Source organism: Nicotiana sylvestris, chromosome 2 (genome assembly GCF_000393655.2).
Source record: "Nicotiana sylvestris chromosome 2, ASM39365v2, whole genome shotgun sequence".
NCBI lineage: Eukaryota > Viridiplantae > Streptophyta > Magnoliopsida > Solanales > Solanaceae > Nicotiana > Nicotiana sylvestris.
The window spans coordinates 5,970,542-5,982,835 of record NC_091058.1 but is presented as its reverse complement, the minus strand read 5'-3'; the positions used below and the strand labels follow the sequence as shown (position 1 = coordinate 5,982,835).

The 12,294-nt window shown below is 41.4% G+C and overlaps 1 protein-coding gene across 1 annotated transcript; it reads right to left on the bottom strand.

Annotated features, from left to right (window-relative positions):
- Positions 1-7,954: 7,954 nt before the first annotated feature.
- On the bottom strand, positions 7,955-8,347 carry LOC138882254 (uncharacterized). Its single transcript, XM_070162782.1, has one exon. The coding sequence runs from the start codon at positions 8,345-8,347 to the stop codon at positions 7,955-7,957; it is 393 nt and encodes a 130-aa protein (XP_070018883.1).
- Between the last annotated feature and the right edge of the window lie 3,947 nt (positions 8,348-12,294).

The following is a 12,294-nucleotide window of genomic DNA, read 5'->3' as shown; positions in this document are numbered from 1 at the left end:
GGTTGCTTTTCTGGGTTGGTTACAACATGGTCTATTGTGGAAAAGCCTGGGGTATTTTTATCCTGATGATATTGATGTCTTAGTGTCACACCTCCTTTTTTCATATCCGTGAGGGTACAAGGGAGTTTTTCTAATTAAAGGACAATCGAAACGGGATTTGTTTATTTATTTCAGAGTCGTCACTTGGGAGATTTAGGGTGTCCCAAGTCACCAATTTTAATCCCGAATCGAGGAAAAGAATGACTCCATATTACAGTCTGCGTACCAGAAATCCGGATAAGGAATTCTGTTAACCCGGGAGAAGGTGTTAGGCATTCCCGAGTTCCGTGGTTCTAGCACGGTCGCTCAACTGTTATATTCGGCTTGATTATCTGATTTTATATAAATATGAACTTATGTGCAAATTTTAACTTTTTACCGCTTTCATAATTACTATTATTATTTTTTACAAGGAATTGCAACGTTGTGAAAATGTATCTCGAACCGCGTTACAATCAATGTACCCGTGGTCGTCGACACACTTTGACTCCGTTGAGATTTTGAATTTGGGTCACATCAATGTGCACCCAAGTTTAAGGAAATTAAATTATTAAAGGCGCGCCTAGAACGACTAGCGTATTGTTGTTTTGGGAAAGGCCGTAAAATTTCTCTAGACGGCCAACTCTGATGTTCTAAGTATTTAATGCATACATTTGTGAGGGCCCCACAATCTATACATTTTACTAGGCGAGACTCATCTCATTTATTTTAAGTGGACAAATCCTAAAGCGACTACATTTTTCTATTAAAATTAGTCTCTAAAATAAAGAAAGATAATCCTAATTAATTACGAGCTTAAAAATAATAACACATAACATACTAATTGCTAGATTAAGACAAATATTAATAGAAAGGAATTTTACTAAAAATAAATAAAAAAATTCGAAATTGTAAAAATTTTACGAAGTTCGACAATTAAAAAAAATCAAAAGATCCTGATTATAGCTAACTTAAAGCTTACATTGTTATAAAAAAACTATTGAAATTAGTTATTCAAAACCATTTAAAACTAGATTTAACCATAATTACTAAAGCTTATTAAAAAGTTTATTAAACTTAAACGTTGACTCATTTTGCTCAAACTCGCACCTAATGGATTAATGTTCTTAGCCTTGCAACGTTGAATCACCCATTAAAACATCATTTCATTTTTTTTTCTTAAAAAATGAAAATATTTTGTAAAAAAATTTTTTTTTTTTTTTTTACAAATTTCTTTTTCAAGTTTTTTTTTTCAAAAAAAAAACTGAATAAATGACGAAAAAAATAAAATAATAATAATAAAAAAACGAAAATATTTGTAAGCCTGCAGATTCTACAAAATTATTGGCCTATTATGTTTGCCTAATATTTGCGGGCCTTTGTTATTAAAAAAATTTAAAGATAGAAAGAAAATACAAATTGCTTCTATTTCAAAATTTGCAAATTCAAATCTAGAGTTTACTAACCTTCCCTTAAATTAAGTCGGTTTCCCGTATTGAATATTTACTAACGATTTGAATGCGATTTTAAGCTAAAAAATTAACAAAGCCGAAACTAATACTTATGGTGTTCATACTGACACCCATCCACTAGTCCCGCAGTTTAATATTTCGCATAATAAATACTTCTACCATTTACATAACATGAGACACATAATGAATATTTAACTAAAAATGCGAATATTCTATAATTAAAAAAAAACTTAAATCTTCCGGCCATTTCATTTCATCTTCAATACATATGTTGAAATGATTCAGAGTAGTGTACCTGGTATTTGAATACAAAGAAAGGAAGAATAGGATCAGCAGCAGTAGCAACAGCGCAGCAACAACAAACAATCAACAGTCAGAAAACCCAGTAGTAGACTTGAAAACCGAACAGAAATTCCAGCAATCACCCAATAAAGCAATAACAAAGGACCAACAGTTAATTCAAGAAACCAATTGAAAATCCCGGAAGCAAACAGTTGGCAGAAATCACACTCAGGAATATACGGAAAATAGTATTCAGATATTTTAGAAATCCTCTTCTTCAAGATTAAAAGTATGTTCTTATCTCCTCTTTAGTTCTGAAATTTTTTATCTCTCCCAAAAAATTCTCCTCCCTATTAAGTGTCAAATGAGTCTCTTATATATCCAAGCAAGACCTAATCCTTCCACTATGTGGACCCTTTAACTTTTATTATTACTCACACTTTTACTTTAGTAAAAGTAGTCAACGTGGGCCCTCCGTGTTCCCTCTTTTTGAAAAGTAGTCAAAGTGGGCCCCCAAGTAGTCAAAGCAGTCCGAAGCTAGATGGTCGTCTTGTTCAGGTGTCATTTGGTGGTTGTCCATGGCAGCGTGGCAGCAGCCATGGCTGGAGCAACTCGCCGGATGAAGAATGAGAAATAGCAGTAGCGACGAGCGAAGAAGAGGAAACAACGGGCAACAATACGACGGGATCTCGTGCTCGTTTGAAGAGCATGGAGACGCAGCCATGGCGGACAGCAATGATGAGATCTTTTGATCATTTTGAAGAGCTATAAACGCAGCCATGGCGGGCAGCATGTGAGGAAGAAGAAGCAAAGCAATGGACGCAGTGGCAAGATCTTGAAGACGCAACCATGGCGGACAAGAGAGGGAGATCGACGAGTTGTGTGTGTATGCGTCGCGTATGTGTGTGTATATGTACTGTGTGTGACGTGAGGGAGAAGGGGTGTGAGGGGGAGGGGCTTCCATGGGAGGATATTTGGAGAAGAAGGAGAGAAAGAGAGGAAGAAGAAGAGAGAGGGGGGGGGGTTACGGGTAGTCTTAGGTTTTTCTTTTTTTTTTGGTTTATATTTTTTTGTTTTGTTTTGCTTTTTTATGAAAAATGAAAGAAAAAAAAAATGAAAATGGGGTTTGGGTCTTTTTGGGTTATGTACTGGGTCGACCCAGTTCGAAATGGACTGGGTCGTTTGGGAAGATTGGGTCTCTTTGGGCCTGTGACTTACAATTGAGGAAAAGGCCCAATCCGATCTCTTCTATTTTTATCCTTTTCTATTTATTCAATTTTCCTAAATAATAATAAAGCTAGAATGCTAAGATTAAATTATAAAACCCAAAATTATCTCGAAATACTAATTAACTCTTAATAACAGTTAACACACAATTAAATAGCGACTAACGAGAAAATCACCCAATTTGGACATTAAGTGCTAAAAATGCAGAGTACATTATTTTTATAATTTTTTCGTTTTGTAAACAAACTTAATTAAATATTAAACGCAAATGCGACATATTTTATATATTTTTTATTAACCTAACAAATAAACATGCAAAGACAAAATGCAAATAATTACACAGAAATGCCACGAAGAACACAAAAATTGCACACAAGGAAAATTATTTTATTTTGAATTTTTGGGAGTAATTCTTTCATAGGGCAAAAATCACGTGCTTACAGCTGCCCCTCTTTGCCCGAAGACACGAAGGGTTTTCGTGCAAAGATAAAGCAAGCGATTTTTGCCCATCCGAGTACTCCGTGTGAAGCATTTTTTTGAAAAAGGTTTAACCGAACCTTTGCTTCAAAGGTTTCCTACATATCCCTGGCTAAAGGGGAATCAGGTTAATGTAGTTCGGGAAGTTTTGGTAGCTGGGACTACCATGGGACTGCAATGTTACTGCTGTTGCACGCTATTACCACTGCTTATCGATCTCCTTGTTACACCGTGATTAAAAGAAAACAAGAGGCTAGGCTAGACTACGGATCATAAAATCTCATCTATCTTTAACTCGTTCTTGTTGCCCTGCTTTCTTGTCGGCTTGTGCTTCTTCTGGTGCCTTTCTTCCGAGAACTTGGGGATGAAACTGGCCTCTTGCTTTTCTGAATACCAGTTTTCATCATTTTGTTCGGTCCGCTGGGGATATGGCCTCCTTAATTAAATTTGTTATGCTGGGCATAATTTGATGTTCATAGGCCGCTTCTTTCAAGACGCGTCTTTCTTCCTTTTGACTCATGCGCTTGAATTTGTGCTGGGACCTCTTGTTGCAACCTTCTGCTTTCCGGTGCTGGGGATTTTTTATTATTTTCTGCTGGGCATTCCTGTTGTAACCTTCTGCATTCCGGTGGGTTACTGATTTCAAGATCTGCAGTATAAGACTGAAAAGTATTCCTCTCGTTATACAGGTGGGTGCCTGAGTGAAAAATATGAAATGTATGCCCGCATTATACTGGTGGGCGACCGAGGACATGAAATGAAAAGACAGAAATGTATTCCCGCATTATACTGGTAGGCGACCGAGGACATGAAATGAAAAACTGAAAGGTATGCCCGCATTATACTGGTGGGCGACCGAGGACAGGAAATGAAAAACTGAAAGGTATGCCCGCATTATACTGGTGGGCGACCGAGGACATGAAATGAAAAACTAAAAGGTATGCCCACATTATACTGGTGGGCGACCGAGGACATGAAATGAAAAGACAGAAATGTATTCCCGCATTATACTGGTGGGCGACCGAGGACATGAAATGAAAAACTGAAAGGTATGCCCGCATTATACTGGTGGGCGACCGATGAAATGAAAACAAAAATGTATGCCCGCATTATACTGGTGGGAGACCGAGGACATGAAATGAAAAGACAGAAATGTATTTCCGCATTATACTGGTGGGCGACCGAGGACATGAAATGAAAAACTGAAAGGTATGCCCGCATTATACTGGTGGGCGACCGAGGACATGAAATGAAAAACTGAAAGGTATGCCCGCATTATACTGGTGGGCGACCGAGGACAGGAAATGAAAAACTGAAAGGTATGCCCGCATTATACTGGTGGGCGACCGAGGACATGAAATGAAAAACTGAAAGGTATGCCCGCATTATACTGGTGGGAGACCGAGGACAGGAAATGAAAAACTGAAAGGTATGACCGCATTATACTGGTGGGCGACCGAGGACATGAAATGAAAAACTGAAAGGTATGCCCGCATTATACTGGTGGGCGACCGAGGACATGAAATGAAAAGACATAAATGTATTCCCGCATTATACTGGTGGGCGCCTAGAACAGGAAATGAAAAACTGAAAGGTATGCCTGCATTATACAGGTGGGCGCCTAATTCTAAGTAATAACTTGAATTTGTTTCCTCGTGTTTCCGAGAAAATTTTCAACGGTGGCAGAAAACTTTCTGCCCCAGTTCTGGTGCCTTTCCTTGTGACATGTTTTTCGCCATTAATAAGATTTCCTTTTCATGCTTCAAATCAAAGAAAATTTGTTAGTTTTAAAACATGGTGAGTGGTCGTGCCGCTCCTGCTGGGGATGGTTCTTCCCTTTCTCCCTTATTCCTGTTTGGCGTTCCCAAAACTTGTTGGGGATGCTGTTATTTGCTGGGGATAACATTCTGCTAGGGATGGTTCTTCCATTTATTACTTCTCCGTTCTGTGTCTTGAAACTTGCTAGGGGTTATTTTGCTGAAAATACATTTTACTTTCCTCCCTTCCCACTCTGTGTTGTCCGACCACCTCGGAACTTTGGTCGATAATCGGTCGGAGTTCTGCTGGGGATCCTCTTGGAACTTAGCCCACGATTTGTTCAACATGCTGTTTTTCCGGTTCTTTCCGTACTTTCCTTGCCATTTTAGACAAATATTATTTGGCCTTGCAACCAACGTCTTTTGTCTTATCGCCTTGTCTCTGGCCTGTCCTCTTCTCATTTTGCATTGTACTATTTTGGCAACTGGTAGTAAGCTTTGAAAGACCTTTCTAAAAAATAAATTTCTGGAGAAAGTCTTTTAAACAAAGAAATGAAAGCATAGAAAAAGAGAAAATCTTTCTGAACAAATGCTGGAGAAAAGAAAAGAAATGAACTTATCTGGGTGGTATAACCGATTCTAACGATCATGTTGTGCATTCCGGATTAATCAACCCAGTCTATTTGTGTCGATCAATCTTTCTGATATCCTCACTTGCTAGGGATAAATAGGTGTCCCAATTCTTCGCAAAATGCGGATTCCTTCCGCCAATCTATCTTGTCGCCTCATAGTGCCCTTCGAGGGGTTTCCACTGATAAGACTCTCTCAGTTCTCACAACTCTCGTTGCCTTATGGTGCCTGTGAAGGTTTTCACCGATAAGACTCTCTCATTTTGCTTCTCTCAGCCGGGGATTGGAGTATTGCCGGTAAGATTCTCTCTGCTGGGAATTCCCATGGCTATCAATTCTTTCAGCTCATGATCCTTATTGGGTCGGGGACCAACGTGTTATCCTCGACATTCACTTGACTGTCTTGGCACCTCTCGTATACTGATTGGGAGGTCTTTTTTGGATATCAGTATGGGTTTTATGTGGGACTTAAAAGAAAGGATATAAAAATTCAAAATAACTTTGATGGGTGAAACATTACAACTCTTGGAATCAAAACCTTCTCTTTTTTTTTTCTTCAAAATTTTAAACATAACTTCTGCCCCAGTTTTACTCGGGGAATTTTTTTTTTGACTTTTGTTACATTACGACCGAGCCGTGAGGCGCCTACGTATCCTCTTTGAGGAATCAGGCCGAACGTAGTTCACTCAGTTCCATTATTTTATTTTTTTGCGAACTTCCCTTTTTTTGTTATTATTTTCCTTCTTTTCTTTTTTTCATTAATTTTCATTTTTGTTAATGATTTCAAGAGAGGGGTATGAAAGAATAAGTAAGGCTCAAAGGGGTAAAGCAAGGGTAACAGTGTTTGGATAGAAGAAAGAATTACCTCTGTCATTTCATTATCCGATAAACACCAAGTACAAACAAACAAATAAACAACAAAAGAGAATTACACGTAATATCTCTTGACTGCATCAGAATTGATAGCCATGTCGATGCATCTTCCTTCGACATCTGTCAGACATAAAGCGCCATTGGATAATACTCTGGTCACGACATACGGCCCTTGCCAATTCAGGGCGAACTTGCCTTTTGCCTCAATCTGATGTGGGAGGATCCGTTTCAATACCTGCTGCCCCACTTCAAATTTCCTGGGGCGCACCTTCTTATTGTATGCTCTTGCCATTCTCTTCTGATATAATTGGCCATGGCATACTGCTGCCAATCTTTTTTCATCAATCAAGCTCAACTTCTCTAGTCGGGCTTTGACCCATTCATCATCATTAATCCCGGCCTCAGCGACAATTCGAAGGGATGAAATTTCAACTTCTGCTGGTATTACTACTTCAGTTCCGTATACCAACAAATAAGGAGTCGCACCTATTGAAGTACGAACAGTAGTGCGGTATCCCAACAATGCAAATGGTAGCTTTTCATGCCATTGTCTGGATCATTCAACCATTTTCCTCAATATCTTCTTTATGTTTTTGTTGGCTGCCTCAACCTCTCCATTCGCCTTGGGCCTATACGGGGTGGAATTACGGTGTGTAGTCTTAAACTGTTCACATACTTCTCTCATCAAGTTGCTGTTAAGATTAGCACCATTGTCCGTGATTATCACTTTCGAGATCCCAAATCTACAGATGATATGGGAATGGACAAAATCCACCACTGCCTTCTTGGTTACTGACTTGAAAGTTTTGGCTTCAACCCATTTAGTGAAATAATCGATGGTTACCAGAATGAACCTGTGACCGTTCGAAGCTGCCTGCTCAATAGGCCCAATGACATCCATGCCCCATGCCACAAATGGCCATGGTGTTGACATTGTGTGCAATTCCGTTAGTAGAGAATGAATCAGATCTCCGTGGATTTGACACTGATGGCACTTTCGCATGAAACTGATACAATCATGCTCCATAGTAAGCCAATAATATCCCGCTCGCATAATCTTCTTTGCCAATACATATCCGCTCATATGGGGCCCACAGACTCCAGCATGTACATCTGTCATCACTATCGTGGCTTGACCCGCATCAATACATCTCAGCGATCCCAGATCTGGGGTTCTTTTGTACAACATTCCTCCGCTGAGGAAAAATCCATTTGCCAGTCATCGAATGGCTCTCTTTTGATCTCCGGTTGCCTGCTCCGGATATATCCCTATCCTGAGATATTCCTTGACATCATAAAACCATGGTTCGCCATCCATTTCTTCTTCTATCACGTTGCAGTAGGCATGCTGATCACGAACCTGAATATGCAATGGGTCAACATGGATTTTGTCTGGATGGTGCAACATCGATGCCAAAGTGGCTAAAGCATCGGCCACATCATTGTGAACTCTCGGGATGTGTCTGAACTCCACTGATCGAAATTGCTTGCTCAGATCGTGCAAACATTGTCGATAAGGTATAAACTTTAAATCACGTGTTTCCCATTCACTCTGAATCTGATGTACTAGGAGGTCCGAGTCTCCCAAGACCAAGACGTCCAGAACATCCATGTCTGCAGCCAATCGTAGGCCCAAAATGCATGCCTCATATTCAGCCATGTTGTTGGTACAATAGAAACGTAGCCGAGCTGTAACAGGATAGTGATGTCCTGTTTCAGAAATAAGTACCGCTCCTATTCCAACCCCTTTCGCATTCGCAGCCCCATCAAAGTAAAGCTTCCATCCTGGTTCCTCAGTCAGTTCTAACTCCTCTATATGCATCACTTCTTCATCTGGAAAATACGTCCTTAAAGGCTCGTATTCTTCATCAATAGGAGTCTCAGCCAAGTGATCAGCCAATGCTTGGGCTTTCATGGCCGTCCTCGTCACATAGATAATGTCGAACTCTGTGAGTAATATCTGCCATTCTGCCAATCTCCCTGTGGGCATAGGCTTCTGGAAAATATACTTCAATGGAACCAGGCGTGAAATAAGGTAAGTGGTGTACGACGACAGATAATGCTTGAACTTCTGTGCTACCCAAGTTAGGGCACAACATGTCTTCTCAAGCTGAGTGTACTTGACCTCATAGACTGTAAACTTCTTGCTGAGATAATAGATGGCTTGCTCTTTCCTTCCTGTGATGTCATGTTGCCCCAGTACGCACCCAAATGAATTTTCCAGTACCGTTAGATAGAGAATCAACGGTCTTCCTGGTTCAGGTGGAACCAACACATGTGGGTTTGATAGATACCCCTTGATTTGGTCGAAGGCTTCCTGACATTCTGTCGTCCACTCTATTGCAACATCTTTCCTCAGTAGCCGAAAAATGGGTTCACAAGTCGCTGTGAGCTGAGCGATGAACCTGCTGATATAGTTCAACTTTCCCAACAGACTCATTACTTCTGTTTTATTCCTCGGGGGCGGCAATTCCTGGATGGATTTGATCTTTGACGGGTCCAACTCAATGCCTCGCCGACTGACGATGAATCCCAACAGCTTTCCAGATGGAACACCAAATGCACATTTGGCTGGGTTGAGCTTAATGTCGTACCTTCGAAGTCTTTCAAAAAACTTCCTAAGGTCTGCTACGTGGTCTTCCTAACGCTTGGATTTGATGATCACATCATCTACGTACACCTCAATCTCTTTGTGCATCATATCATGGAACACAGTAGTCATTGCTCTCATGTACGTTGCCCCAGCATTCTTTAAACCGAATGGCATTACCCGATAGCAATAAGTCCCCCATGGCGTAATGAAATCTGTCTTCTCTGCATCTTCTTCATCCATCAGAATCTGATGATACCCAGCATAGCAATCCACCAAAGATCCGATTTCTCGTCCGGCGCAATTGTCGATCAAGATATGGATATTGGGTAAGGGAAAGTTATCTTTTGGGCTGGCCCTGTTCAGATTGCGGTAGTCGACGCATACCCTGATCTTCCCATCTTTCTTTGGTACTGGCACCACATTAGCTAACCAATCAGGATATCGAGTGACCCGAATAACCTTTGCTTGCAGCTGCTTGGTTACTTCTTCTTTAATCTTCACACTCATATCTGTCTTGAACTTCCTCAATTTCTGCTTGACGGGATGGCATGCCGGGTCAGTGGGTAATTTGTGAACCACTAGCTTGGTGCTTAAACCAGGCATGTCATCATACGACCACGCAAAAACATCTTTAAACTCAATGAGTGCTTTGATCAGTTCTTCCCTAATGCTAGGCTCAATGTGGATGCTGATTTTGGTTTCCCTGACATTGTCGACATCCCCCAAATTGACTGCTTCAGTGTAACTCAAATTGGGCTTAGGTTTCTCTTCGAACTGGCTCAACTCTCTGTTTATCTCTTCGAAGGCATCCTCCTCTTTGTATTCCGATTCATCATCGTAATCAATCTCTTGTGCGATTAATTCAGAATCAGATTGATTATTTAGACTGGGTTGAAGATCCGTTGTGCATGCCACATCGTTAGTACCAGTGCAAAGAGAACTGTTCAGAAATAAAAGAAGAAGAAACAAAATTAAAACAAAACAAGAAAAGGAAACTTTCACTCTTTATTAAAATGCAGGATAACAGAGTTTCACACTTTTATTGAATAAAAATCAAAACTGGATTACAACTCTGGAATAATCCAGGAAACAAGAAAAGAAAATCCAAAGCCTACTACCAAGACTCCCTCCGGGTAGGAAGAGGAGTAGCTGTCCAATTGTTGATCTTGGCCCTAGGCCCCACAAATTATATATCCACCCTACTGGAACCTTCTCCAGCTTCTACCATGTTGACACCGGCGAACAACCTTTCAAAGCCCTCATCTAAATCTCCATCTGGCCCAATCATTGGTCCGAGAACTTTCGGGACCGACAACTTTCTGGTACCTGCTCTGACAAAGGATCTGGACAGGCACGGGACTGGCTTGGGAAGAACCCAAACTTTCTTCTTCATCTTACGGGCATGTCTGACATCTGCTGATGTGGGCTTGAATCCCAGCCCAAAGGTCTCTACATTCTTGGGTTAAGAGACGGGTTGGACAATACCTTGAAGTTCAGCCCCCAAACCTTTTCCTGGCACGAACCCGTTACTCAGCATCTCTGAAACTATCATGACGGTGGCAAAAGCTATTCTGGGGTGTGGAATGCTTGTACCCTCGGGGATCTTGTTTGCTGACACTGCATCAAAAATCTGGTAAACTCAAGGGCCTTTGTCATCGTTGGTTTCTATGAATGGCACCTCCTATAGTGCATGCAACGTCTTCCCCATGCAGCACCACATCTTGTCTGTTCCATTCAAACTTGACCATTTGATGCAATGTGGATGGCACTGCTTTGGCCGCGTGGATCCACGGTCGTCCCAACAAAAGGTTATAAGATACCGCGGCATCCAATACCTGGAACTCCATAGCAAACTCGACTGGACCGATGGTCAACTCAAGTACAATATCCCCCACGGTGGCTGTTCCATTTCCGTCAAATCCTCGGACGCAAATGCTATTCTTGTGGATTCTTCCGTGGCCGATTTCGACTGGTTCAGGGTGGATAATGGACAAATATTAGCGCTTGAGCCATTATCCACCAATGCCCGAGTAACTGCCGAATCTTCACATTTGACAGTTAGGTAGAGAGCTTTATTATGCTCCGTGCCCTCCATTGGCAGATCATCATCTGAAAATGTTACCCTGTTCACCTCGAAAATTTTGTTGGCAATCATTTCCAGGTGATTTACAGAAATCTCGTTTGGCACATGAGCTTCATTTAGTATCTTCATCAGGGCCCGACGATGTTCATCCGAATGGATGAGTAATGATAGCAGCGAGATCTAGGCCGGTGTTTTCTTCAACTGTTCGACCACGGAGTAATCCTGCACTTTCATCTTCTTTAAGAATTCCTCAGCTTCTTCTTCTGACACAGGTTTCTTTGTTGCAGCTGGATTGGGTCTTCTCAACTCCGCCGGAGCAAAACATCGTCCTGATCGAGTCAGTCCCTGCGCCTCACAACTATTCTCCTCCACTTGTTGTCCCTTGTACATCACCATTGCCTTCTCGTACTTCCAAGGCACGGCCTTGCTATCAATCACTGGTGTTTGGACTACTGGTTTTATGATGACCGGTTCCCTGCAGACCCCCTTCACAACAACCACGGGTGCAGATGATGCTCCCGTTATTACCAACTTGGCTGGTTCTGGTTTCCTTGTAGCGGCAGATGGATTCTTCCCCAATATCACCACTGGCTTGACATCTTCCCCCTTCAACTGTACCCCTGCTTCCTCATCGATCGATTTTTCTTTCGGAGTGGCACGGATCATCATCACTGTCTGTGAGGGTTTCTTCGGCTCCCCTCCTTCGTGCACAAGCTCGATCATGTGGGCTTCGGGGTGCTTTGGCAATGGGTTCTGGTTAATGTTGGGTGCCTCCGGGGCCTGTACCTCGATCTTGTTGGTATCAATAAGATCTTGTATTGCATGTTTCAGCCTCCAACATTTCTCGGTATCATGTCCGGGAGCTCCCGAACAATATTCACAT